The sequence below is a fragment of the Salarias fasciatus genome, chromosome 4 (assembly GCF_902148845.1).
Source record: "Salarias fasciatus chromosome 4, fSalaFa1.1, whole genome shotgun sequence".
Lineage (NCBI taxonomy): Eukaryota > Metazoa > Chordata > Actinopteri > Blenniiformes > Blenniidae > Salarias > Salarias fasciatus.
In genome coordinates, this window is record NC_043748.1 from 25,274,924 (window position 1) to 25,302,892 (window position 27,969).

Genomic DNA, 27,969 nt, shown 5'->3' on the forward strand with positions numbered 1-27,969 from the left:
TCTAATCCATGGAAAGGTGAAGGAGAGCCAGTCAGCAGGGTGGCTGCTCTCTGATCAGAGGGGCGAATGACGGGCTGACCGGGTCGGACATCATGCCAGCAGATCTCCAACGCGTCCATCCCTCCAGTGTGGAGGAGAAGCTTCAGAGCACCTCCAGATCTCTCTGTCTTTCTGTCTATGCAAAGGTACAAATATAGAAAAGTATCAATGTTGGTGGAGTAATAAGTTGAAAATGTGAGTAAGAGCTGTTTATATAGTGATGTATTATCATCAGATTTCAGTCTGTTGTCAAACTGCATCATTATAAATAAATATATTCATATTGTATATGTGCATATGTGTATAAGTGACATGTCCTGTAGTTTTTTGATCTTTCATTTGTACAGTTCGTTCAGTGTCCAGCTGATCCAGACTTCCTGTGTTGAACTGGAACAGTTCACTCCTGGACAGAAAATAAACATTAAAAAGCGAATATGATAGCTGTGAGTGTGTGAGGGTGGAAGCAGAGTCCTGATGGAGGCAGAGTCCTGATGGAGGCAGAGTCCTGATGGAGGCAGAGTCCTGGTGGAGGCAGAGTCCTGGTGGAGGCAGAGTCCTGGTGGAGGCAGAGTCCTGGTGGTGTCAGCCTCTGGATTCAGGGGGATGTCAGCACATCACTCCTCCTCACACTGCTTCCAGTCTGCCTCAGAAACAGAGCTGGCTCCTGCAGCACACTCATTTTCTATAGTCTGCCTCCATGCTCACACACACACACACACACACACACTGCATGACAAACTCACTGTGTGCCTGTGTGTGTGTGAGGGAGAGAGGGAGAGGGAGGGAAGGAAAGGATGAACGCCAGCCCAGTCATTCCTCTTAAAAATGGCGTCTTGTGAACAAAATGAGGGAAAATATGTGTGTGTGACAGAGAGAGTGTGTGAGTGTGTGTGAGCGGCGGCTCTGCAGCTGGATGTGAAGCCGCCGCTCCGCTCCTTCCAGCCGCCACAGCATCTGTCCTGCGGCCCGTCAGCCCAACACACAAGACAATAGACAGTGAAATATATGGGGAGAGGAGGAGGAGGAGGAGGAGGAGGAGGAGGAGGAGGAGGAGGAGGTGCTCCTGGCTGCTGTGACTCCCCCCTCCACCTCCCTCCCTCCCTCCACCCCCCTCCTCCCCATTCCTCCCAGTCTACAGGCTCGTCAAGCCAGAGAAATAAACAGAATCGAGCGGTGAGAAGAGAAGACATTCCTCCCTCCCCTCCCCCTCACTATCTGTCCATCTTCATCCAGCCCTTTCTTTCATGGAGAGGAATTATCACGCTGCAGGCTTCGGAGATCTGGGGGCTGGGACGGGATGGAGTTACGACAGATCAGCCAAAGCAAGGTAAGCGGCGGCGGCGGGGCCAAAAAAAAAAAAAAAGCATGGGGGGACAGGGTGTTTTCAGGGGCGCCAACAAAGCTGCGAGGCTCTGCAGCTCAGCCCGCTGCACGCGCCGCCGCGCGGGGCTGCCGCTGCCCGGGCTCCGCCGCTCAGGTACAGCCGTATTGTCACCGGGGAGGAGGGGGTGGAGGAGGAGGGGGTGGAGGGGCGGAGGGGGGCTGTCTCTAACTAAAATGCATGGAATGCGATGGAAGGTTAATAGTGATAGGAGACGGAGGAGAAAGAGGGGGGTGGGGGTGCAGGGGGGCAGCACGCTGTGAGGATCCCCGATAAAACAGCAGAAAGTCCGGCTGCAGGAGGCTCCCAGCACCGCATTGTCTCCGGCTGCACCTTTGTCTCCCCCGGACTCTGACAGCTCGCACAGGCTGATCGTTCCTGGACTAATTGGAGAGTGTGGATCAAAGCGGAGGGACGCACGCGAGCAGCGGAACCGTGCAGGCTCAAATTCCACAACACACACTGGAAAAGGTGTGGAAATGAGAGAGCAGGGCCACACACACACACACATACAAATACACACGCACATACACACGTACACACACACACTGACGGGCTGTGCTGGAGCCGCGCGGGGACCGGATCTGTGTCATTGTGTTGAGATGTGGATCAACTTGTTACAGCTCCGCGGCGGTATTAGTAAACACCGCGCTGCGCGGAGGTCACATGACTGGCAGCAGTCAATTAACCCTCCGCTAATTGAGCTCCAGCGTCAGAGGCTGGGCCAGCGGCGGCAGCCACCGCGTCCGGAGCCTGTGAGCCCGGCCAGGCTCCACGACATCCCCGGTGTGTGACAGCGGCTCGCGGCGTGTAGCCGCAGCCGCGTCTGGAGCCCCGGAGCCCGGCCGGGCTCCACCGTCCTCCCGCGGAACATCCCGGGGAACACCCCCGGTGTGTGACAGCGGCTCGCGGCGTGCAGCTCCTGCCGGGACCGGAGCCTTGTGGTCCGGCCAGGCTGCCCCGGTTCCCCCCGGTGTGTGACAGCGGCACACGGCGTGCCGAGCAGCCGCCCCCCCCCCCTCCCGTGTCCGCCGCGGCTAGCGCTAGCTCATGCTAGCCCCGCAGCACGCCGCCTCGAGCGGGAGCGAGCATCCACAGCTCCCCCCGGGTATCGGAGGGGGGGGGGGGGGGGGGGGGGTCGCGGCGGGCTGTGCGGGGCTCTGCTCGCTTCCCGCAGACACATCCGTGTTGCGTGGCTTTTTTTTTATTTGCGTGAAAGCGGAGCCGCGCGGCCTCCACGCATGCTAGCGTTAGCACGCTCCCGTTAGCTCCACGTTAGCGGTCGCCTTGACAACCACATCAGTCTCCCGTCAGACTGCGCGCGCTCCCGTGCCCCGGCAGAGCGCCGCGCGTGCTCCCGACACGCACCGTCACACACCCGGACAACAAACAGCAGCGGCGCAGCTCACGGTGAAAATGTGTTCGTTCTCAGGAAAGAGAGTTTAAAGCACGTTCAGTCCTGCGGTATTCCCAGCATGCTCCGTTCTGCCTAAAATGACCTCTTCTACAACGCAACACACACACACACACACACACACACACACACACACACACACACACACACACACACACACACACACACACACAGACATGTGTGGTTGTGTGGAAGGAGCACTGTTACATGTTTCATGTCAGAAGTCCTCAGAGTTATCCTGTAGTCTGCTGGCAGACACGTTGTTAGGAACACCTTGCTGTTAGCAGGCTGGAGCCCGTCCTCAGCTCCTGCTGTCATAGAGTCAAGAAGGTTCTGTGAACGCTCCTCAGAGGTTTTGGTCCATGTGGACACGATATGGTCTGAACCTGATGTGAATGTCGTCACGAGAGGAGCTCTGCTGGACGGAGGTCTGGGACTGTGGAGGTCTTTGGGGTCCAGAGAGCTCAGGGGAAGGCTTGCTCTTTGAGAGCTGCTGTATTGACCTGCTGGAAGTCACTGCGCTCATGGAGGGATGGACATCCTCAGGTAGACTGTGGAGCTTCAACCTGCTCAGCTGATTCTAAGAAGAAGAAGAGAATCTCCTCCAGACCATCACAGCAGCAGAACCACAGATGCCAGGAAGGATGTGTCAGAGACTTCATGATGTTTACAACAAATTCTACAGGAACGGAGACTCAGACCTCCTCAGGTGTGACTGGGAAGACTTTACCTGCACAGGTGAAGATGGATGGGTCCTGGTCACTGATTGGCTGGATGCTCTGCCTCCTCTCTTTTCTCACACACTCCTCTGACTTGACTTGGCACGTGCACGGCGTCTCCAGCCAGCGACAGCTTGTGGAATCACCAGCCGCCTGTGCAGGGTAAACTGTGGAGTGCATGGCTGCACAGAGCGACACTCCCAGCACAGCGTGAGGCCGGCGCTCAGCGGGTGATCTGTCGCACGGAGAAACACTCCTGAGTCTGTGCTGCTTCAGCCAACGTCGGCGCTTTGAGTTTGAAACTCGTTTAAAGTTGACTACGTCTTGCTGAAGAGAGGTCTTCACACGAAATGTAAATATCTGACAACAGTGGCAACAAAGACACGACGTCCTCACTGGAGCAGTGGTTCGCACTCCGGCCTCAACAGAGGAGGGTGTGTGTGTGTGTGTTGACCCTGTGCTGAGCTGCTCACCTGTCCAGGTGTTTTCAGACTGTCAGCTGGACAAATCTCAAGAATATACTGTCATTTTACTGAATTGTGCCATTTCTAAGACGATGACAATTTATTCTGTTCTGTTGTATTTTCAGCATCATTATGATTTTCAACTGTACTCAGTTTCATTCATTGTACTTTATAAACTTCATTCAAAATGTCACCAAAATTTCACCAATACACTCGCACACATGCACACACAAGCAATTTAGATTCACCAGTCAACCCAAAGTGGTTTTACACCAACGTCACAGTAGTAGCAGTGTAAAGGGAGACGAGGAGCCACAGAACATCTTCAAGATGAGGTTAGAGAGCACGTTCACATGTAGTTGTTTTTGTAAAAACCTGTCGCTCAGTTTGCATATATGATGTTTCAGCGACTGACAGGATATTTGATTACATGTTTGACTGTAAATGTTTTGTTTTTTTCCTTTTTTTCCAGTGGATTCAGCTGTTTTAGATGTTTTGCGGATTTGCTTGTTTTCCCCCTTTTAAATCTTTGTTGCTTGTTCACCTGTTTCAGCTGTGTTAGCTAATTCAGATGGTGTTGCTGTTGACCATTTTTTTTAGATGTTTCTCATTTTCATATTAATTTCGCTATTTTATTTTTGTCCATTTATCCCTTTAAGCCATTTAGAATAAGATTAAACAAAAGAACATGCAGCCTTTTTTCAGTTTTAAGACATTTTTAGCAAAGGAAACCTTCAGGGAGCCACTAGGTATGCGCTATAGAGCCACATATGGCTATGTTGTTGTTTTTTTTATCCTTGCACTTGATGGCCTCTCCTGATTCTTCCTGTTTGTGATCCAAATGTAGTTCAGGTTTGTCCTCAACACCAGCAGCAGTTATGATTTTGTTTCTGTTCATGGGGGATTTATTATGTATATTTAGCAATATTGATCATTGAAAGCCTCAATTAAATCTGGAACTCGTCCTTTCCCACTTTGAGATGTTATTACTCGAAAAGATGAAATCTGGTTCAGAGTCTTTAACTCTTATTGGAGCTTCATGTGACTGCAAACATCAGTTTTTATACTCTCAGGTCAGTTTGACAATCAAATAGGATGTACAAGAAGAGAGCTAAGATGAATAAGTACCAAATGTTACTGTGATCATAATTAATCATTCTTAGTATCAAAAGTTCTAAAAGTACTGGTCACTGCTAGCCCATGTGTGAATCTGGGTTTTCTCTGGTGTTGAGGTTCATAAAAATATTCAGTTTTAAATATTCAATATAGAAACATGTGTTCAAACAATGAAGACAATTATTGCTGATGAAAATATTCTTGTGAAAAAGTGTTTGTCTCGGTGGAAGAGCTCCGAGCAGTAGAGCAGCTTTGAGGCTGGTGACCTGGGAAGACTCCATCGCCTCAGTGCTGGCTGGGACAGACTCCAGCGGCTGCAGTCATTTGGAACAAGCAGAGATAAAGGATGGGTGGCTGAGTGAGTGAATCTAGGACGTACTAACAGGGTGTTCCACGTTGAGTAAACGTGTTCCTACTGTTCACCTCCAGTTCTAACCATGACTCAGATTTTTGTTGATATTTGCAAGTTGCAAGTCTTACACACCTGCATGCGAATATCCAATCTGCTCCAGGATTTGAGAAGGTTTCGCTGGCCACAGGTCTGACATGCTTGATGAAGTGCTGCTGTTGGTATTAATGTTAAACCATATGCTTCCTAGCCTCATGTATGGGAGCTCCAGGTCGTCCCATCCGGACTCCGAACTGCTCCACCGGCAAGCCTATGGCGCCTCTCACCCCCTCCAAGGCTATGCAACCAACCACCACCCAGGAAGCACGAGACAGGGTGGAGCCTGGGGCGCAGCTGGACGCACCCTCGGTAAGGAGGACAACGCTGTGCCGTCTGTTCATCCACTGATGGATGGTGTTATAAGCTGCTGCTTTGACATAACCACAGACTGTGTGGTTCACTGTTGTGCAGTGATTTTTCATGCAACCATGTTGAATTTCAGAACTGCAGCCAGTTTATTCAAATGACTTGTCTGGTACCAGTTGTCTGGTACAGTGGTAACTGTCTTCAGAGAGTCTAATCAAATCTAATCAAATCCTTTTTTTTGATTCACTGCAGTGGGAGAGCTTCAGGGAAAAAGACAAACCTGCCACAGACAACGAACCTGAATATTAATCAGATGGAAAACAGGATTAGGGGCATATTTGACTTCGACTTAAAAGACATAAAACAGAAAATGAGTGAAGAATAAAGAATGAACATATAGTTGCTCCTCCCGGACAGAAAAAAAAAAAGAAATCAAACACTGTGCTTTAGATCACAATGGCTTGCCAGAGAAAATCAATATTATTTCCTGGATGATGTGACAAGGCATTAAATGCACTGCACTACAAATATAGTACAATCAAAAGAGATTACAACAAGGGATTAAAAGTTTTCCTGAAAGCTTGATTTGATGATTAAGTGTGTGATTTCATTTGTGGTTTGTTGCTAGGCCTTTCAGGGTTGTTTGATGCCAGCCTCCACCATGCCAGCCCCTCCGGTCCTGACCCCTCAGTAATGAACCTGATTTCGGCTCTGGAGTCCCGGGGACCACAGCCCACACCCTCTGCATCCTCCCTTCTTTCTCAGTTTCGTACTCCCTCTTGGCAGACTGGTAAGTGTCAGCTTGTTTGGATTAACGGAAAACAAAGTATGAAGTATTTATCTGGGATTTACCAACACTGTCTGTGTAATGTGTCCTGCAGCAATGCATACACCGGCCCCAGCGGAGCTCTTTATTACAGGAGCGCTGCCTGGTGCCAGCTCCTTCCCCTCCTCCTCAGCCCTCTCTGCATACCAGCATCCTAGCTCCTTTTCTGGACGGTCTTTCACCCCATCCCTGTCCCTGCAAGATGCACCCACCTACAGCCCAACGTCCAATGGCTTAATATCCCCCCATGATTCCTTGCTGCACATCAAAACACCCTCCCAGTCCAGCCTCGGCTTTGATCGCCTGCTGTCTTCCCAGAGCGCCACCTACCGAGGCTCTCAGGAGCCTTCAGCCCCTCCACAATCCCAAGCCCCTTCCACATCCTCCAGTTGCCACCTCCCCCCTCCTCAGTTTAACCTGTTGTCCTCACAGCTCCACAATCAGTCCTCTCAACTATATAACGCCTCCATGTTCTCTTCCACATCAGCCCTGGCATCTGCAGCACCCCCACAGCCTCCTCCAGAGAGGGCAGTTTCCCGGCAGGACAGTGTGATCAAGCATTACCAACGTTCGTCCCCAGCCCAGCCCACAGCCTTACAGCAATATTCCAGTTGTGGCGGCTCCTCCGGGTACCAGCAGATCGTCAGCCACCATCGGCATGCTGGAATGTCCTGCAGTCCTCTTGGGGAAGACAGCCCCTCATCTGATCCCAAACCCTCGCCGAGAATGGAAACTCAGACATATCAGCCTATTATCCAGACTCCCTACACACCCTCATCCTCCAGCTCATCAGCTGCTTCCTCTTCATCGGCCAGTAAGGGAGCCAAGAGTTCTAGCTCAACTAGTGGGTATGGCTCTTCGGGCTCTGCATCATCCTCTTCCCGTACCCCACTTACACCACCATCAGCCTCCTCCACCTCCTCTTCCTCATCATCCAGCTCAAAGACCAGCACCAGCTCCTTGTCTGCTCCCTCTCGCCAACAGCCACCACCGCAGTCTGCTCCACCAGGACCTCCTTTGCCAGTAGTGTCATCAACACTTGTTCAGCAGCCAATAGCCAAACAGTGCTTATCCACCTACGGTTCCCAACCTGTTGCCAAATCTACACCAGTCGTTCCAGACCATACCCCTCCGCAACAGCACACCCAGTCCTACTCTCCCAATCAGCCTCCATCAGCGCACATTTCTCAGCCATATGGTGGCTTCAGTTCGCCTCATTCCCAGGATTTGAGCTCCACAGCAGGAAGTACTGGGGTAAAAGCTTTTGCCGGTATTGCTTCGGGAGGACGTTCTTTCTCTGCAGATATAGTCTTTGAGGACTCCAGTTTTGGCTCAGCTTCTCTTAGAAGAGCAAGCAGTCCTTCCTTAGGGTATGGAGGTGGATCAACAGGGAGTGCAGCCATATCAGGAGCCCCTGCACTCGGCAGTGGAGTTGGATCTGTAGGATCAGGTAGTGGGGCTGCAGGTATCGGCAATGGAGGTAGCAGTTCTTACCACCTGCCTGAGTCGAATACATCACCCTCAGTCAATTCTGCTATCAGTCGCCCTGGATTGCATTCTCCTGCTGCTGCTCGTCCGACACAATCCCCTGGAGGGTCAGGGGCCACAAAATATTTGCCCCCCATCCTATCTCCTCCTTTTATATCCTCACCACAAGGTTTTCCCGATGCACCACAAACTCAGAATCAGTCCTTTCGTCTAACGCCACCCAAGCCAAAAACAGAGGCAAATATGCTTGGGGTTGAGCGATCCCAGGATGAGGATGAGGATGAAGATGATGACTTCCTCATCCACCATTTACTACATGACCAGAGCTCGAATCCACACGGTACCCAGCACCACTCACATCCTCAGCCACTGCCCCAGTCACTCTCTCAATCCAGGGACGGGGAAGGCAAGGGTGTGGCTTATGACATGAACAAAATCTCAGATGAGCGCTACCATCTTCAAAGTGTCATCCGTACCAGTAACACCACCAGCAGTTCTGGTCCTGGAGCATCAGTGAGTGACACGTCCAATGGCTTAAACAGACAGTTAGAGATAACACAGAAGAAACAACAGATCAAGTCTGAGTTGATCATATCAAAGTCTCCAGCTTCAGGAGTGAGAGGCATTACGGATTCCCTTTCTCACTCCCATACGACACACTCGCACCAACAACAACATGAGTCCCTGGGTTCTGTGGTGCATTATGGACGAGGAGACCCTTACACACAGCATGCACACTCTCAACATTCCCATCACATCACACATGTATCCACACACTCTCAGCCACATTCCCAGCACTCCAGGCACATTCAACATACACAGCACTCCCAGCACTCTCAGCATAGTCATCCCAATTCACACTCGCACAACCACTCTCACATGGATCTGAAGAAACCTTCAGATGCAAATGACTATTTGTGTAACACACCAGATGTGCAGCAGGCTCGACAAAGTCAGGTTCCTCTCTCTATGATCAATACTTCACCAGACCCTCCCCAGCAAACCCACATGCTGCAATCTGTCCTATCTCATACGACCCGCACCAAGATGGACCCTCAGCAAGCCCCTTCACAGCAGCAGCAACAGCAACAGCAACAACAACAGCAACAGCAACAGCAACAGCAACAGCAGCAGCAACAACAGCAACAACAACAACAACAACAGCCACATCCATTGAGTCAGCAGGCCATAATGGGTTCAACGGGAGGAGCAGGGCCTGCTGGTGTGGAATCTCACCCACAGAGCCAGTCCTCACAGTTGCAGCTCCAGCTCCAGACTCAGGGTATGGATTCCCACTACGGCCTTTCAAGTCAGCCAAGAGATCAAAGCCGAGCCAGTCAGAACTCCATGTCTCCTCTTGACATGATAGATCAGTCTCTTTCTCGAACCAGCAGTCGAGACAATGGAGGCACCATGGACATTCCTGGAGTTGGGGTGACAGGAGGGGAGGGAGGTGGTGGAGACAGGCATAGACAGCAACACAGACTCACACCTCACCACCATCCCCAACAAACAGCCTCAGACCTCCATGATTTCCTCACAGAACCAGATTTAGGCTTATCCACTCCCTCTCATCTACACCACCTCAACCAGCCCCAAGCCCACCCCCACCCCCACGGGCTCCACCAACAACAAGCACACGGTCATCATCAGCTGTCACACATTCACTTAGGTCATCCACACTCCCACCGGATGGCCGCAAGTATGGGGACATCCCAACAACAGCAGCAACCGCAGCCAAGAGAGCCTGAAAGGCAACTGTCGCATTCCCAGTTGGATCAGCTTAAACAGCACCAGTTTGACTCCGTGAGCCAGACAGACAAAGTTGGACAAAGTCAAGTCCAGCAGCGGTTTGCGCCACTAACCTCCATCTGCTTTCCTGACTCTCTCTTGCACGATGAGGACCGCTCGTTCTTTCCTGAAATGGACGACATGTTTTGTTCAGCTGACTACAAGACAAGCTGTTCTGCAGATTCTGGGGCAGGACACACTGCTCAAGAGAGTCTCAGCCAGAGTCATGGGACACAGGAGGGCATGGAGGCCCTGAAGACAGGAGGTGCTGGAGAAGGCTACGATATGGTTGGTCATCACACTGATCAAGGATATGGGCAGTACTGCCACAGCCTTCCAGGAACAGGAAACGGAAATCTCCACCTAAACCTCGACTCTTTGAAGACTCATGAGCTTCCCTCCACTGTGAACACTGATCAGCTTGGCCTCATTCAGTCCCAAACCTCCACCATGGGACTGAGTTCAGCGACTCAAGGGGACGGCTCAGTCAACAAGATGATGGCAGGTGTGGGAGTAGGTGGAAATTCCAACGCTGCTGGACTGACCTCGCCTATCTTCTGTTCGTCTCGTCCCAAAAAGCTGCTGAAGACCAGCTCCTTTCACTTGCTTAAACAGCGGCGTGAACCACAACCTCAGACGAAGAAAAACTATGCGCAGGAATATGAGTTTGAGGACGATGAGGACAAAGCCGATGCTCCAGCTGACATTCGCCTCAACAGTCGACGCCTTCCTGACTTGTTGCCTGATTTGGTGTCCAGCTGTAGGAAGGCTGCTGGGGCGTCAGGGGTAGGTGGACTCAGTCCGCTGATGGGTGACTTAGACTTTTGCCACCCTTCCAGCTACTCATCACTCGGACACCCACCACAACTTATTCCCCACGAAGGCCCCAAAAAACGAGGCAGAAAACCTACCAAACCAAAACGTGAAGGTCCTCCTCGCCCACGAGGCAGACCGCGAATACGCCCTCTTCCAGAGCCTCCGTACTGCAGGGGGCTGATGGGACCAGCGGCAGGAGAAAGTAGGAGGGGCCGTGGGCGTGGTCGAGGGCGAGGCAGGAGGGAAGAAGTCCTGGTGGAAACGCACCGAGACCTGAACAAAGCACAAAGCCTCCCGTATCATCCTCCTCAGCAGCACCGGCCCCAACACTTCAGCCAGCAGCCGCATCTCCAGCAGCTCCCGCAGCAACATCACAGCCAGCAGGCCGAACTCCACCAAGCGGCACATCAGCAGCAGCAGCACCATCATCCACACCTTCAGCAGCAGCAGCAGGTGTCCTGCTCACACCACCAGATGCATCATCAACATCTTCACAGTCAGCCGCCGCAGCTCACATCCCAGGAACCCCAGCAGGAACCCATCAGACCGATCAAGGTAAAGCAAAGAGAGACTTGTGCAAGAGGTACTTATTCACACTAACTGTAGTAAAACATTTAGGTGAACTGCAAAACAAAAAGCACATTCAAATAACAAAAACACTAACATGAACAGTCAGTGAAGATACTTTAGTAGTTTTTTCTAAAATAACAAAATACAGATTACACTTTGGGAATTCTTCATATCTTCCTGATGTTACCTTGTTTTAATTCTGAAAATTGTATGACAGCAATCATTACCATTCAATTTCTAAGTCAAACTCATAATGGCATTTCCAGCAAAATGATGATAATAACTATATTTGAATTCCATAGATTGTCTAAACTAACATGGTTGACATGAATTATTTTGTTGTGAGGGCTACTTAAGCATCAGTTAGCCTGCAAGCTAATTAAAGATTTTATCTTCGCCATGTCTTTCTGAACATTGGCAGTGATCATTGTCAGTAAACGTATAAAATAATGGAGCGTCCAACTAATTATGGAGAATTTAAATGTCACAAGCAGCAGAGAATAGGTGAAGGACACTAATAAAAGTATGGTTGATAATCATCTGTTCAAATAACCTTCTAAATCTTGTGAATTCGTCCCTGTATTAGATCAAGCTGCCCATTCCCACCATGCCGTCTTCAGAGTCCCTGCTGAGGACGGACTCTCTGTCCAGCAGCGAGCCTGTCCTGTCCGACGGGTCGGTGGGCTCGGCCCCTTCCCTGGGCCTGAGTCCTGGACCCAGCGCCCCCATGGACATCAGCAGGAACGACCTGACCCAGACGCAGGAGGACATGATGAAGCATCAGCACAGAGCCGGAGAGGTAAACCACGCACGAGGCAAACTCATCTCAGGTCAGAGGTCACACACAGAGGGGCCCAACAGGTCAAATGATCATAATGACTTGCTAATAGTGGCATGGTGAAAGTGTGATTTACTGAATTTTCCCACAGCCGCTCCCATCAAATGACTTTTCCGCTAATGCTGTTTATTAGCGGTTAGCTTCACTATATCCCAGATGTCTGGCCCATTAGCATTTTCGTGAGTTGCTGCTTAGTTACTGATTTCTAAACATTGTGAAGTCGTCCTTGCAAGTTTGGACCCTCTTGTGCCATTTGTTTGGCCCACGGGCCACATGTTTGGCGGATTTAACGGACGGGCTAGTTAGCCTCTCCTGTCAGTTTCCGCTGAGCGTTCGGCTAGCGTCTGCTCGTTAGCGGCGCTGGTAAAGCTCCTTCATCCGCCTCTCTTCTTTGTGACTGCTGAAAGGTAGGGAAGCGCGGGGAGAAAGATTATGTGGATCCAGGGAAGATTTTGACATGCAAATGTGAGCGGCCTGGCACTGTGTGACGTGTGACCAAAGCTGAAAGTTTTCGCGTCTCCCCCGTCAAATTATACATGACAGCTTGTGGAGGAGTGGCATCGTCGCAGGCGTGAATAAATAAAGCGGAGAAGCATGAATCCCTGTCTGAGCGATAATCTGGGGCCAAAGTACAATGGTCTGAGCAATCCTATTAATTAAAGTTCATTATTGAAAATTATGACTTGGGGCTCAAGACATTTAAGCCAGATCACTTCCCACTTTACATACGGAGGCAAGAAAATTTCAGTTTTGTTCCTTGGAAATGCAGCACCAATAAAATGTGAAATAATCATGCCTTCTGAAGGTTTATCTACTTGAAGAATAGCTACAACAACAACAACAAAAATCTAAATTCACTCGTGTGTGCATAGTTTAGATTTATCACTAGATTTTTTTCAGTCATCTGCGACCTGCCTGATGTTGTAAACGTTGCATTGAACCACAAACGGTGTATTTTATATCCAAATCATCATGAACTTGTGCGGCAGTTTGAGCTCCTTTAGCTGGTTTGATGGAACGGAGCCGTCGGTTTCCACACGTCCGCGATCCTGCCACCAGACTGCCCAGAGGACAGCCGCAGCTCTGACTCAGTCCAGCCTGCTCTGATAAACTCACTCCAGCTGCATCAACTCTGGGAACAAGATGTTCACTTGTTGCCTCATGCATCCTGTATATACTGACACGAGCCACGATAAAGAGGTGATCGCTGTTGTTTGGATTATCAGACTTCAGACTTGGTCACTTCAGTCTATCAGGGTGCGTTCAAATACATGATCAAACTGCAGTTTCTCATCGTTATGGTGAAGTGCCACTGAGGACTAGTTAAAGAGCAGAAACGCTTCGATTCTTCTGCTGTTTGAGACTCATTGCATGTGGCTGTCTGATGTCGGGCGTGTGGGCAGAAGGAGCTGCAGCGAGGAAGCGATGCAGAGGACCTGTGCATGACAGACTCAACTTTGAATTTCATGTTGGAGTGAAAAGAAAGCTTGTTGCCTCAGCAACAGTGAGACGTACAGTATCTGCAGTCAATATTTAGAGCGTGAAGGGACACCTTTCTAAATAAAGTCAAACAAATGTACGGTCTGATCAGACATCGTCTGAGCGGGTGTCCTCCGTGATCCCAGCTCGCTGGGTGGGAGCTGCAGGCTTTCTTCTGCAAACTGAGCGTTTGTGTGTCGAGCCAGGCTGCAGGATGCAGTGCCAACATGTGGGAGCTGCACTACAGTGTCACCATGTGTCCATCATTTACTGCTTCGTAAAATTCCCCGGTCCAGTCCAGCCAGTTCAGGCATTGTACTCCTCATACATATGAGGCTGAACCCCCCCGCCCAGCCCCATGCAGGAGAGAACACAAAAACAGGTCACAGGAATGATCAAAACAGCAAAGCACATACATTTAGTCTTTTGTGTCCCTTTTATACAACAGTGCAGTAAAAAGAAAAAAGAATCCCTGGGAATGCTGCATCCCTTATCAACGAGCTTTAAAATGCGGTTTTGTCTGGTGTGAACGCAGATGATGGTGGATGAATGGAAGAAAGAAATGGAGGATCCACTGAACCCCGAATCCTGGGCTGCTATGCAGAAACTCGCCAATTCGGTAAGTTGCTTTACACCCTCTGCAAAAATGAGCAAAGCCAGAAGCTTCATATATAATTCATAGCTCATCTATTCAAAGTGAAGCCTGTGCTACAGAGAGGACATTCTCTGCCTCGCTCACCGCTCAGGTGCCCACAGGCACATGGCCAGCACCTGAGCGAGAGGCCGGCGTCGAGTCCGCTCGGCTGTTCGTTACAGTCAAACGAGGAATTGACGATCCGCCGGCTGCGAGCTGCACCGCAGCCACGAGACAGCGCCGTTAACGTGAGCTCCTGTTTGTGTGACTGGAGGTTGGGAGAGAAGGAGGTTATAGTTGACTGACAGCCAGCTCGTTCTGACTGACAAAAGAGAGAGGAGAGAGATGCCTGTTACCAGGGCAGCTGTTGCCACAGTTACTGCATTTTTCAGCAGGAGCCGTGCTGCCACCTGCTGTCTGATCGGCAGCATTGCTCCTGGTGTGTGTGCGGCAGCAGTGGTCACACTCCTCGCAGATTCTTTGAGTCCTTTGATTTTACTCACTGTTCCATCCGACGTCTTCTTGAGTTCTTGCAGAGCTCAAGTGTTTCAATAGAGACATTAACGGTTTCTCTGCAGACTCCTTTCATCCTGTCCCCCCTAAATGATATTCCTTGGTGTGGCTATAAGATCTGGATCCCCTCATGGTGAATGAAACCACATGACCAGCCCATTGGACATGTTTTGCTGAATTTTCATTGGTCAGAAGCTGGGCTGTTGCTCTGTACTCTGAATGTCCTCCGCCGTCTCGTGTGCGTGTCACTGAACCCTTCGGACGTGGTCCTGGTGAAGCGATGGGCGGGATGCTGAGGGATCTTCTCTAACATCTGGACCAGGACATCGCTGAACTCCTGCCGGGTCTGAAGTGAAACCTGGAGCCAAACATGAAGCTGAAAATGGGCTCAGCTTTATTAACCCTTTACAGCCATGTTTATCGGATTAACCTAGCCCTACCCCATACCCCATAACCCTACCCCGAACCATACCCCTAACAGTAACCCAGTGTTTAAATGACTTTCTTTTGATAGACTCTTAAATCAAGTTTTTTGATTTTAATTTGAGCTTTTGAATGTTGAATGAAACATTTTCTACATTCTTGGTGTTTTTGATTATTTCTAAGATAACTGATCTGAAGGATAATAAAGGGACTCCATCACCCACCGTGCCATAGAGAACGTGGACTGGGTGTGAACCGGCCACCAGTTTTCACCTTGATTGATGGAGTTCTGCTTCTTTTCCAGACTGATGAGAAGACCTTCGACTTCAAACCCGGCTTCATGGCTTCCTTTCTGGATTTCCTGAAGACGGGCAAGAAGCAGCCAGACCTTGAATCCGGACCCGACGGCGTGGAGGAGGAAGCCCTGAACCCCTGCTCCTCTCTGAAAGGGGGCATCAGGCCTCTGTCCCCGCCTGCCCCTCCCCTGCCGTCCACGCCCCCCCAGCAGGACGAGGGGGCGGAGCTGGCCCTCAGCAGCTGCTCCAGTCCCTGCAAGCCTCTGGACGAGGAGCTGAAGAGGAACCTGGAGACGCTGCCCTCCTTCTCCTCTGACGAGGAGGACTCGGTCAGCAAGAACCAGGACCTGCAGAAGAGCATCTCCTCCGCCATCTCCGCCCTCTACGACACGCCGCATTCGCTGGCCGCCGCCATGGCCTCCGCCATGGTCAAGGCCCAGCCCGCCCTCTCCCCCCCCACCCCACAGGAGCCGTCGCTCAGCCCCCCTCTGCCCGCCATGCCTCCTCTCATCCCCAGCATGGAGGAGCGCAAAGAGGAGGCGCTCACCTTCACTGAGCAGGACGAGCAGGAGGAGAAACGAGAGCCGGCCTCCCCGCCGTCCAACACAGGAAAACCAGAGGAGGAGGCATCGGAGCGAGCAGAGGAGGAGGAGGAGGAGCAGGAGCAGGAGGAGGAAGAGGAGGAGCAGGAGGAGGAAGAGGAGGAGCAGGAGCAGGAGGAGGAGGAGGAGGAGAGAGCGGCAGAGACTGCAAACACCAGAGAAACAGAGCCAGACACAGAAACTGTACCGCAGGGAGTCCTGCAGGAGCCAGAGGAGGAGGAGCCAGACCAGGAGGAGGAGGAGCCAGAGGAGGAGGAGGAGGAGCCAGAGGGCCAGGTGGAGGAGGAGGAGGAGCCAGAGGAGCAGGTGGAGGAAGAGGAGGAGGAGGAGGAGGAGGAAAAAATGCCTCAAATACCGAATGTTCAAGTTCCAGAAGCTGAAGGTAATCACACACACACACACACACACACACACACACACACACACACACACACACACACACGTTTGAACATGGCTGCACATATTGTTTTTACAAACTTATGTAATTTTGGAACGTTGTCGAGCATTGCCCACCTGAACATGCTGACCTGAACATGAGACCAACCTCAACATGCAGACTGGTTATCTGTTGACGGCTGACAGCAGACATGTTTCCTCCTAACATGAATATTATTTATTGATCCTTTTTGCAGCAGCTTTATAACCGACAGTTGAACTCATCGTATCAAGCTGCAGCTCCTCTTTATCACCCAGAAATACAGTAAGAACATGAAGAAGGAACGATTATTTTACCAAATATAGAGGAGACATCTGAAACGCAAATGGAACGATTTATTATCTTCATGCTAAGTTGTACTATTTTTAATATTATATATTCTGCAATGTGATTTTCCTTCACTGGAGGGAGCTTGTGTCAGGCGAGTCCGATTAGAATAAAAGAGATTAACAAACCTGTGGTACAGCTGAAGGTACTCGTAAACGTTATCCCTGACAGATGAGATAACGCTGCAGAAACACACTGTTTTCTATTTGCTGGGCTCTTCGATGCTTAAAGTGGAAGACTTTGTTCTGAGAGTCCTTTTGAAATGAACTTCGGCTTCACAGCTGTCAAGTACATGTTAGTCAGCAGAGTTTCACACTGCATCTGTCTCATTTATTCACTAAATAGGCCAATTCGCTTCCTATGAATTTCTGGTTTCATCACTCGGTCCTGCGGGGTCGTGACCTGATGACCTTGAGCGCGGGGTCCTGTGTTGTGCCCACTGAAGTGTGAAACACAGATTAAGAGCAGTGTGTGTGCGTTGCAGCCGTTTCCTCTGTGGGGATGAAGGTTGTCCGACCAGCTGCTGAGTCAACCTGAGTCGCTGAGCCGCCCTCGGTTCAGACCCGCTGGAGGGACGGAGCGCCGTTCAGACTGGAAGACAGACAGGAAGCGTCTTTCTAACGGGACCGTCTCACTTCCCTTTTTTTCAGATTCTCCGTCAGGACCCGTGCTGGCTCCTGCGCCTCCGTCTCCGTCGCCGTCCATCTCCCCCTCGCCTCCCACCTACTCCTCCCCCTCGCCCCTCCCTCCCTCCTCCCCCCCGCCCGTCCAGCAGGAGGGGGACGAGCCCAGTCCCGTGTGTCCTCCGGAGCAGCAGCAGTCCTCCTATCAGAAGGCGCCCACGGCGGGCACCTCCCCCCCTCCCTCCACCTCTCCCCCCGCCATCCCCTCCTCGCCCCTGGCCCAGTCCATCCCCCCTCCGTCCACCACGCCGCCTCCTTCGTCCTCGGACCAGGACCAGGAGCCCGAAGCCGGACAGCCTTCCCCATCCTCGCCGTCCTCGTCCTCGCCCTCGTCCTCGTCCTCCCAGCCGCCGTCGCCTCCGACCCCGGAGGAGGCGCCGGCGTCGCAGCGCCTGACCTCGCTCCACCTGGCCAAGAAGCAGGCGGACGCCGCCATCGCCGGGGAGAGCGAGGAGGAGGACAGCGAGAGCGGAGGCGAGGGCATCTTCCGGGAGCGGGACGAGTTCGTGGTCCGGACGGAGGACATCGGGACGCTGAAGGTGAGCGCCCCCCCACCCCTCGCCGGCGCCGGGTGATTCGGAGCGAGCCGGTCACCGCGGACGTTACAGTCTGTCTGCTTCCTGTCCAGATGGCGCTGCAGACGGGCCGCGAGCCGCCGCCCATCTGGAGGGTGCAGAAGGCCCTGCTCCAGAAGTTCAGCCCCGAGATCAAGGACGGCCAGAGGCAGTTCTGCGCCACCAGTAACGTGAGTGTCTTCACCGCGGCGACGCTGTCTGCTGGAACCAGGGAGACGCAGCTCCTCATTCATGGTCTCTGCAAACACGACGCCAAAACTTCAAAATAAACCTCACTGGCATTAGAATACTGCCACAGGTTATATTTCACTTTATATCACTATTTATTTAAAGTCGATCTGAAATCCAGACGGACTGGCAGAGAGCTTCAAGGCCCTATTTCAGCTTTTCAGTTGAAAACGCATCACATCACACCACTTCACCAGCAGATCCATGTTTTACATGGAAACAGTGATTCCTCTCCTCCTCGTCTCCTCTTCAGTATCTGGGTTACTTTGGCGATGCCAAAATGCGGTACCAGCGCTTATACGTCAAGTTCCTGGAGAACGTCAACAAAAAGGACTACGTGAGGGTCTGCTCCAGAAAGCCCTGGCACAGAGCCGGCCTCACTCTCAGGTACGGCCGCCGGTTCGAGTCCCGCGGGAAAGTCGTTGTGGTTGTCACGGCGAGTGAAACGTGTGTTCATGTGACGATCGACAGGCGTCAGTCTCTGGCCAAGCCTCTGCCGGCCCTGCACAGCCAGAGTCAGGACAAGGACAGGCAGAAAGAGAGGGAGCTGAAGGAGAGAGAGCAGACGGAGAGGGAGCAGAGGGAGCGAGAGAGGGCAGAGAGGGAGAAACGAGAGAAGGAGAAGGAAATGGAGAGGGAGAGGGAGAGAGAGAGCGAGCATGAGAAAAGGGAGAAGGAGCAGAAGGAGAAGGAGAGGAGAGAACGAGAGCTGAAAGAGAAGGAGAGACGGGAGCAGGAGAGAGAGGAGAGGGAGAGGAGGAGCAGGGAGCAAAGAGAGAAGGAGAAACAAGAGAGAGAGCGGAAAGAAAGAGAGAAACAGGAGAGAGAGTGGAAGGAAAGGGAGAGACAGATGAGAGAATGGAAAGAAAGGGAGAGACAGGAGAGGGAGCTGAAAGAGAAAGAACAAAAAGAGAGGGAGCAGAAAGAGAAAGAGCAAAAAGAGAGGGAGCAGAAAGAAAAGGAGCAGAGGGAGCAGAAAGAGAGGGAGCAGAGTGAAAGAGAGAGACAGGAGAGAGAGAGGAGAGAAAAGAGGGAAAAGGAGAAACAGGAGCGGGAGCAGCGAGAGAGGCAGAGGGAGAGGAAGGAGAAAGAGAGGGAGCAGAAGGAGAAGGAGAGAAGAGAGAGGGAGAAAGAGAAGCAGAGGGAGCAGGGGAGAAGAGAGGATGCTGTGGAGATCTCCAGGCTGAAGGAGGAGAAGAGAGGAGGAGAGAAGAGGACGGAGTGTCCGTCCAGGGGCAAAACCTCCAAGGACAAGACGGAGCCTCCCCCCAAGAAGAGGAAGAAGTGGCTGAAGGAGGTGCCCACCTCGTCCTCCTCCTCGTCCTCCTCGTCCTCGTCCTCCTCGCCGCCCAGTGACGATGAAGGTGTGTTGTCAGTGTGTGTGTGTGTGTGTGTGTGTGTGTGTGTGTGTGTGTGTGTGTGGTGCCGGCGGGTTCTGGCGGCGCAGGCGCTCAGTCTGCCGCTCATCTGTTTCAGGGCCAATGCGAGCCGGACTCAACAGCCGGGCCATGAGGGAGATGTTCAGGAGCTACGTGGAGATGCTGGTCAGCACGGCGCTCGACCCCGACATGATCCAGGCGCTGGAGGACACCGACGGTGAGCCGGCACTGCTAAAGAGACCCGCCGCTGTGAAGCTCAGGGTCAGAGAGTGACTGAACACAGGTCAACGGTCTCCTGATGATTCGAGTCTTAGGACCAGGACACCCGAGGCCGGAGGCCGATGAGCAACCTTGTTGTTGTGTCATCTGACCTCTGACCTCGTGTCTTGGACACTCGGGTGAAGAGAGGAGCAGAGCTGTGGTCCGATCTCCACCTGGTAGTGAGTTGGATTCGCTGGTGGAGGAGGAACCGGACAGACTTGGAAGACCCAGACCTATTGTGAGGGTCTGCTGGGACCGTCTGGTGGAACCCTCTGTCAGCAGGGTTTTCAACTCCCACCTCCGGGAGAGCTTCTCTCATGTCCCGAGGGAGGCTGGGGACATGGAGTCCCAGTGGATCGTGTTCTCCATGTTCTCTACCTCCATTGTCGAAGCAGCTGCCCGGAGCTGTGGTCGTAAGGTCTCCGGTGCGGCCTTGGTGGCAACCCCCGAACCCGGTGGTGGAGACAGGAAGTAAGGGCTGCCGTCCAGCTGAAGAAGGAGTCCTATCGAGCCTTGTTGGCTCATGGGACTCCAGAAGCAGCTGACAGGAACCGGCAGGCCAGGCGAACTGCAGCACGAGTGGTTGTGGAGGCAAAAACTCGGGTCTGGGAGGAGTTCAGGAGACTATCGGTCGGCCTCGAAGAAATTCTGGCAAACCGTCCGACGCCTCAGGAGGGGAAAGCAGGTCTCCACTAACACTGTTTACAGTGGAGGTGTAGGTGCTGACCTCAACTGGGGACATTATAGGACGGTGGAAGGAATACCTCGAGGACCTCCTCAATCCCATCGCCACGTCTTCTGTAGAGGAAGCAGAGGCTGAGGTCCCAGAGGTGGTGGGTCAGCTCCTCGGAGCGAGGCACCGGGGGTGGACGAGACTTGCCCTGAGTACCTTCAGTCTCTGGATGTGCAGGGGCTGTCTTGGTTTACTGGTCTCTGCAACATCACGTGGCAGTCGGGGACGGTGCCTCTGGAATGGCAGACCGGGGTGGTGGTCCCCTGTTTAAAAAGGGGGACCGGAGGGTGTGCTCCAACTATAGGGGGATCACATTCCTCAGCCTCCCCGGCAAAGTCTATTCCAGGGTACTGGAGAGGAGGATTCGACCAACCTCGGATTCAGGAGGAACAATGTGGTTTTCGTCCTGGTCACGGAACAGTGGACCAGCTCTAGACCCTCCATAGGGGCTCGAGGGCTCGTGGGAGTTCGCCCAACCAGTCCAACCATGTGTTTTGTGGACTTGGAGAAGGCGTTAGACCGCGTCCCTCGTGGTGCCGGGGCCCCTTGTTCAGGGCCGTCCGGTCTCTGTATGACCGGAGTAGGAGTCTGGTCCACATTGCCAGCAGTAAGTTGGACCTGTTCCCGGTGCATGTTGGACTCCAGCAGGGCTGAACTTTGTCACCGATTCTGTTCATAATCTTTATGGACAGAATTTCTAGGTGCAGCCTGGGGCCGGAGGGGGTCCGGTTTGGTGGCCACAGGATTTTATCTTTGCTTTCTGCAGATGATGTTGTCCTGTTGGCTTCATCGAACCTGGACCATCATGCACTGAGGCGGTTTGCAGCCGAGTGTGAAGTGACAGGGATGAGGATCAGCACCTCCTAATCCGAGGCCCTGGTCCTCGACCGGAAGAAGGTCGTCTGTCCTCTTCATGTCCGCAGAGAGACCCTGGACTAAGTGGAGGAGTTTAAGTATCTTGGGGTTTTGTTCATGAGTGGAGGAAGGATGGAGGTGAGATTGACAGGCGGATCGGTGCAGCGGCTGCACTGATGCGGTCGTTGTATCAGTCCGTTGTGATGAAGAAGGAGCTGAGCTGAAAAGCGAGGCTTTGGATTTACCGGTCAGTTTACGGCCCCACCCTCATCTATAATCATGAGTTTTGGGTCATGACTGAAAGGACAAGATCCTGGGTACAAGTCCTGAGTTACTGCTATGTGTGTGGGTTAGGGTTCCTTTAAGTTGGGGAATGTGCAAAAGCAAGTTCTGGGTCAGTCATGGTTCTGATATTTTCGGTTTAGTAGTTTTAGTGGCCTGAGCTGACGTGCCATGTATTGGTTTGCACTTTGAAAAAGTAGTGGGGGTGCTGGACGTGGTGGTATTGACGTACATCATGTTCCATACTACAACTGAATTTACTCTCCTTCCCTGCACCCAGAAGGGTTTGCAGGAACCTGTAGGAGGATTACTGTCCCGCTGATGGTGTATGGTGCACCCCTTTATGGAGTGAACGGCACCCCTCAGTGACAGTGCCCTGGGCGACATTGCCTATAAGCAACAGCCGCCCCTGGAATCTGCTAATTTTCAAATAGATACAAAGAAAAAACAAATCTAGTTCAAACTGACCCTGAAACAGCATTGAGGTGAAATACAGCAGCTGACTGGCTTCAGCAGGTTCTATTAGATATTGGAACAAGACTGAAGAAGAGAACATGAACGCCCTCTGGTCAGATGTGTTTGGACTTGTTACAGTCTTGCCTAGCTGGTGTTCAATAAGATGATTCCTCCTCATTAGACTGAATGATTAAAGCTTGGTGGAAGTGAGCGAGTGCCGTGACAGAAACCCTCCAGTGAAACAACTTGACATGAGTGTTTCCTGTCTGCAGATGAGCTGTATCTGCCCCCCATGAGGAAGATCGACAGCCTGCTGAGTGAGCAGAAGAAGAGGCTGCTGCGGAGAGTCAGCATGAGCGCTCAGCATCAGGTATCCCCGCGCCTCGCCGGCCGTCCTGCGGCTGTGCAGGTGAACTCAAAGTGTCATGTCTGGGACTTTGTTCTTCAGGAGGCGTTGCACGTGTTCCCCAAAATGACTGCAGATCCTCTGGAATGTGGAACCGTCAAAGTTCACTTTGCTGGAGAAAGCTACAACCGCAAAACCCTCAACCGGGTCAAGAGGAGTATCCCCAAGCAGCAGGTGAGAAAGGAGGCGCGAGGACCACTCTCTGAGTGGACTGTTGGGTTGGTGAATATCTGCCCGTAAGCTGTAAAGACAAATAAAGAGCTTTCAGCTAATTTAAGAAGACCAACAAGAATTTCAAACCTTCTCATTCTAGAATTGTTCTAGGAAAGTTTTAGTCCACAGCTCTTCATTCAGCCAGAAAACACATCCGTCGTCACAGCCGTAGTTCTGTTTGACACTAACATTTGTGGTTTCGCTGATGTAACTTTTCTCCCATTAAAACATTTGTTTCTCTTATCAAATGTTTCTGATCTGATCTCCAATGCGTTCTCTTTTCAGGACATGAAGCTTTCTATTGAAACTTGCCGGATATACAGTCTGTATCACTCTCTGCACCACTACAAGTACCACACGTTTCTGCACTGCAAGAAGGAGGTGAGACACCCTGAGAACCTGGACATGCAACAAATAAAGACCAGCGGACACGCTGAAATATAAACAGGAAAACCTGCAGCTACAATCAAAACATGTCTTCAGAAAAATGAATAAGAACAGTATTTACAGAATGCAAAATGCAACTTCTGGCTGTGGAGCCCCTGGTGGCAAGAAATACACAAGAAAAATAAAAGCTATATTCTTTGAGATTTTAACAATGACCTCTCCAGAGATGGTACAGCCAAAAATGAATATATAAATACACTACTCTTCTTCCTTCTTTCCTTCTATAGATACTCATACCAGAGTCACTCAGTCTTCAAAGTCAATTATTGATCATTTCATCACAAATATTCAAAAATGCACACCGGTACCTGGAGTCGAACTCTCTGAGATTTCAGATCATTTCCTTATTCTACTATTTCTCAACCTCGTCATGAGGCCTTCTCTCCCCAAATCAAAAATACTTAATGAAGAAATCTTAGGACGCCTGAATCTGCTGGCTGAGGCCTGGAACAGAGTCTACAGTTATCGTGATGCTGATGCTGCATTTCAAAACTCTGACTAAAGAAATCCAGACTCCATTCATAGGACCGTTCCTGAGAAAACTGTCACAAGCAGGGCTGCCACTCAAAAGCCGTGGCTATCCCAGAGTATATCAAAATCTATCAGACACAACAAGATATGTATATTAGTCCAGGAATAAAGTTACACTCATAATAACAAAGAGTAAGTGTAATTTTTATGCAGAAGAAGGTGAAGTTTATAAAATCACCAACATGAAAAGTACCAACTCTGCTCAATCTGATCAAATCTCTAGTAAAATCCTGAAAAGTATCATCGGTGTAATTGCTGAACCAATGACTTACCGACCTGTCTTTGTTCACTGGAGTCCTGCCGCAAGTGGCTAAAATAGCACGAGTCAAACCAGTCTTCAAATCCAGAGCTAACAATGATCTGAGTAATTCCTGCCCCATCTCCGTTCTGCCTCCTCTCTCCAAAGTTCTGGAAAGAATAGTCTGCAGTAGATTAAACAGATATTTAGACAAACGATTTACACAAATATAGTCCCATCCCAGTATGGCTTTAGGAAATGAAAATACTACCTATATGGCAATACTCGGCCTAACTGAAAAATATCAATGATGCATTGGATAAAGGTGATTACAGCATTGGAATATTCCTGGACCTGTCTGAAGCTTTTGATACCATCAAACATGACACTGGAATGACTAAACTTCAGAGGCCCAGCGCTGGATTGGTTCAGAGGTTACCTGTCTGGAAGATACCAATATGTTCATGTCAGTGACCACAATTCTGCATATAAATCCATGAGCCACAGAGTCCTCCAGGGTTCTGTATTAGAACCAGTATGGGGTCCCCCAGGGTTCTGTATTGGGACCACCATGGGATCCCTCAGGGTTCTGTATTAGAACCACCATGGAGTCCCCCAGGGTTCTGTTTTAGCACCACCACCCTTCAAACCTGTACATTGAAGACTTTATCAATTCCTCTTCTGCACAACAGAATGTATTATTTGCTGATGACACAAATGTATTCTTCTCTCATAAGAATCCAGACACACCAACAAACCACATGTAATGAACTTGTGAAAATAGACATCTGGCTAAGATGCAACAAAGTTTCTCTAAGCATCAGCAAAACAGACTACATTGTGTTTCATACTGGGATTGTCTGTTACTCTGAGCAGACGGACAACATCGAGCAGGCGGCCGAGGACCCGGGGCAGGAGGAGGTGGTGCAGCAGTGCATGGCCAACCACGGCTGGCTGGAGAGCCTCTTCAACTCCTTCATGGAGCTGCTCAGCCTGAGCGCCAAGGCCTGAGGAGGACCGGCAGCAACGACGTGAACTGTGAACCCGGACCCAGCGGGCCGGTGACCTCTGAAGTTTTAGTTTCATTGTTGAATCCATCTCAAAGTACCTCTTGATTTCAAGAATTGTAATGAAAGATGGAGGAAGTGAAATCTGTGAATGTGGTGAAAAGATTGAAACACAGCAGAAAACTGACTCCAGCTGTTTATAAGTATGTATTGATAACTATTGTTTATAATTTATACAAGGACATTTTTAAAAAGGACCATCTGAAGATGGCTTTGTTTCCTGTTATTTTTGAAAAATGTTTTAAAGGGTGTACATGAAATGGCCCAGCTGCAGTTCTGGCTGTGTTGGATGTGGAAGCCGATCAAAGTGAGTTTAAAAAGGACTATGTGATAGTCTCTTCTTACACTGAGGAGGGAAAGTATTTAAAACATGCGCTTTTTGTTAGTTCTTTAAAAGACAATGACAGAGAGGCTTCAGCGCCTTCGACGATGACGAATGAAAAAACAAGGCGGCGCTTTCTGAAAGGAAGTGCCAGCAGTGTGATCCAAAAGTATACATGTCAGTATTTAATGTTTGTCATTTTTATCTGTTTGTTGTTGATTGATATTTGCTATCATTTGACCTCTCTGAGGATATTCTTGCAGAGCAAACTTGTTTTGATGTGTAAATATTGTACAGTTCCTTCATTCTCTAGTTCCCAGTTGCTCTTCTGTACATGAAATTCCTGTATTTGACATAATGAAATAAACCTGTTCAAATGACAACGTGATGATGAAGAACACTGCCATCCAGTCTTCTGTTTTCTGTTTTTTTTTCCAGATGTCCTCCTCATGTGAGCCTTCACTTTGTTTCGATTCAACATTTTCATTGAGAAATATAAAATATCTCATAATTAAAAAAAAAAAAAAAGATTCCTGAAGTCAGTTTGTGGGTTTTTAAAGTCATCATGGTTTGGTTTTTTTTTGTCTTTGAAAAGAGGACACGTAAAGTCAAGCAAAATTATTACTATATTACATTATATTCAAAGTTCAATAAACAAATCACCTCTCTAAATCAGAGGTGTCAAACATAAGGCCCATGGACCAAACGATTCACTCAGACTTGAGCTGAGTTTCCGGTGAAGCTGCCATGAGAGCTAGCTAACTAGCATTAGCCTCAAAGCCAAACTGTCCGGGGGAGTTTCGAAAACATGAAGAACTGAACAGTGAGAGAAGTTTTTTGGGGGATTTTTCTCTTCATTTTGGGGATGTTGTGGCTTCAGCAGGGGAGTCCCACAGGGAGCGGGGTTTGGTGACGGAGGAGGAGTGAAGCAGGTGGAGCACTGGCAGGTTGGCAGTGTTGGGTAGTAACGCGTTATTAGTAACGGCGTTACGTAACGGCGTTTCTTTTTCAGTAACTAATAACTAATAATGAATTCAGTAACTCCGTTTCTGTTACCAAACGTTGCGTTACTCCGTTCCTTTCGGTGAGATTTCATACGTTTTCATTGCAATGGCGGACAGTTCCTGTAACATGGACCATGACCATGGCATTTGGAGGTGCTGATCCTCATCCCCATCGCTTCACACTTGGTTGCAAACCGCCCCAGTGCATGATGGTCCAGGAAGCCAACAGGACAAGATCATCTGCAAAAAACAAAGATGAAATCCTGTGGTCACCAACCTGGGGACAATTGAATTGAACTGAATTGAACTGAATTGAATTGGTCCAGGGTTCCTCAACCGGGACAAAAACGGCTTTGTTCCCCCTGGATCTGAGGTTCGACTATCGGTCGAATCCTGTCCAGTACCCTGGAATAGACTTTCCTGTGGAGGCAGAGGAGTGTGACCCCCTATAGTTGGAGCACACCCTCTAGTCCCTCTTTTTAAACATGGGGACCACCACCCCGGTCTGCCAGTCCAGAGGTTCTGTCCCCGACCGCCACGCGATGTTGCAGAGACCAGTCAACCAAGACAGTCCCTGCACATCCAGGGACTCAGGGCGAATCCCGTCCTCCCCCGGTGCCTTGACACCGAGGAGCTGACCGACCACCTCGGTGACTTCGGCTTTTGTCCCACAAAGATATTTTAAGAGAATAAAATCCTACATTTCAAGTATTCTTTTGGTAACCATAATACTGTGCAGAGCTTCCATCGATTCAAATACCTGCTCAATAATCTGCTGAAATCAACAGAAACTCGAGGAAAGACAGTTCAAACACTTACTGAAAGGGTGAAATGAAAGAGGCAGAAAAGCAGAAATGGAGGGAAAACACTGAATCCTTGTGATCAGTGATGTAAATCACATGTTGACGGGACTCCAGTGTTTCTGTTGTTACAAACACCATCATGCAGATCAGATTCCTGAGCTTTCCACTGTCTCTCTGTCCCGCCTCAAACTCTTCATGTGAACATCATTAAAGACCCACTCCAATGAAAACCATGTTTTTTATGCTGTTCACTTGTTCATGTAGCATTTTTCTGATGAGAAAAACCATGATCAAAACTGCATTTCTGAGTGTTTCTGCATTCAAATAGCTGTGAAAGATAATCTGACTAGAAGATCCTCCTGTGCGAATAGGACTGACTCCGCCCACAACCCAGAGGCGAATTGCTCATGAGCGCTGGAGCTCTGGAGATACGGAGGCCTGGAAAATGGCACAGGTTTAGTGATTCTGGCTAAAAACTTCATTATCACTATTTAAACACTGAGAAAGCTATAAATAGCCACAGAAGGGGACTGAAGAGGGACTTTAACAGCTTTAACATC

General features: G+C 50.3%; 1 protein-coding gene across 1 annotated transcript; it reads left to right on the forward strand.

The window, feature by feature from the left end:
- The first annotated feature begins 1,151 nt into the window (after positions 1-1,151).
- Positions 1,152-25,990, forward strand: prr12b (proline rich 12b). Its single transcript, XM_030089811.1, has 17 exons — positions 1,152-1,366; positions 5,733-5,890; positions 6,516-6,677; positions 6,769-11,363; positions 11,965-12,177; positions 14,231-14,314; positions 15,570-16,187; positions 16,416-16,545; positions 17,577-18,148; positions 18,238-18,354; positions 18,666-18,799; positions 18,884-19,776; positions 19,889-20,008; positions 22,651-22,748; positions 22,827-22,958; positions 23,283-23,378; positions 25,090-25,990. Exons 1-17 carry the CDS (start codon positions 1,284-1,286, stop codon positions 25,222-25,224), a joined length of 8,340 nt encoding a protein of 2,779 aa, XP_029945671.1. The 5' UTR covers positions 1,152-1,283; the 3' UTR covers positions 25,225-25,990.
- Positions 25,991-27,969: the final 1,979 nt, after the last annotated feature.

What these genes read in the sequence shown, in the direction of transcription:
- prr12b (XM_030089811.1), top strand. Translation starts at nt 1,284, where the DNA reads ATGGAGAGGAATTATCACGCTGCAGGCTTCGGAGATCTGGGGGCTGGG. An exon ending in CAGGAAAACCAGAGGAGGAG is followed by an intron (nt 16,188 to 16,415) that starts GCATCGGAGCGA and finishes GAGCCAGAGGAG; the next exon opens with GAGGAGGAGGAGCCAGAGGG. An exon ending in GGAGTATCCCCAAGCAGCAG is followed by an intron (nt 22,959 to 23,282) that starts GTGAGAAAGGAG and finishes TTCTCTTTTCAG; the next exon opens with GACATGAAGCTTTCTATTGA.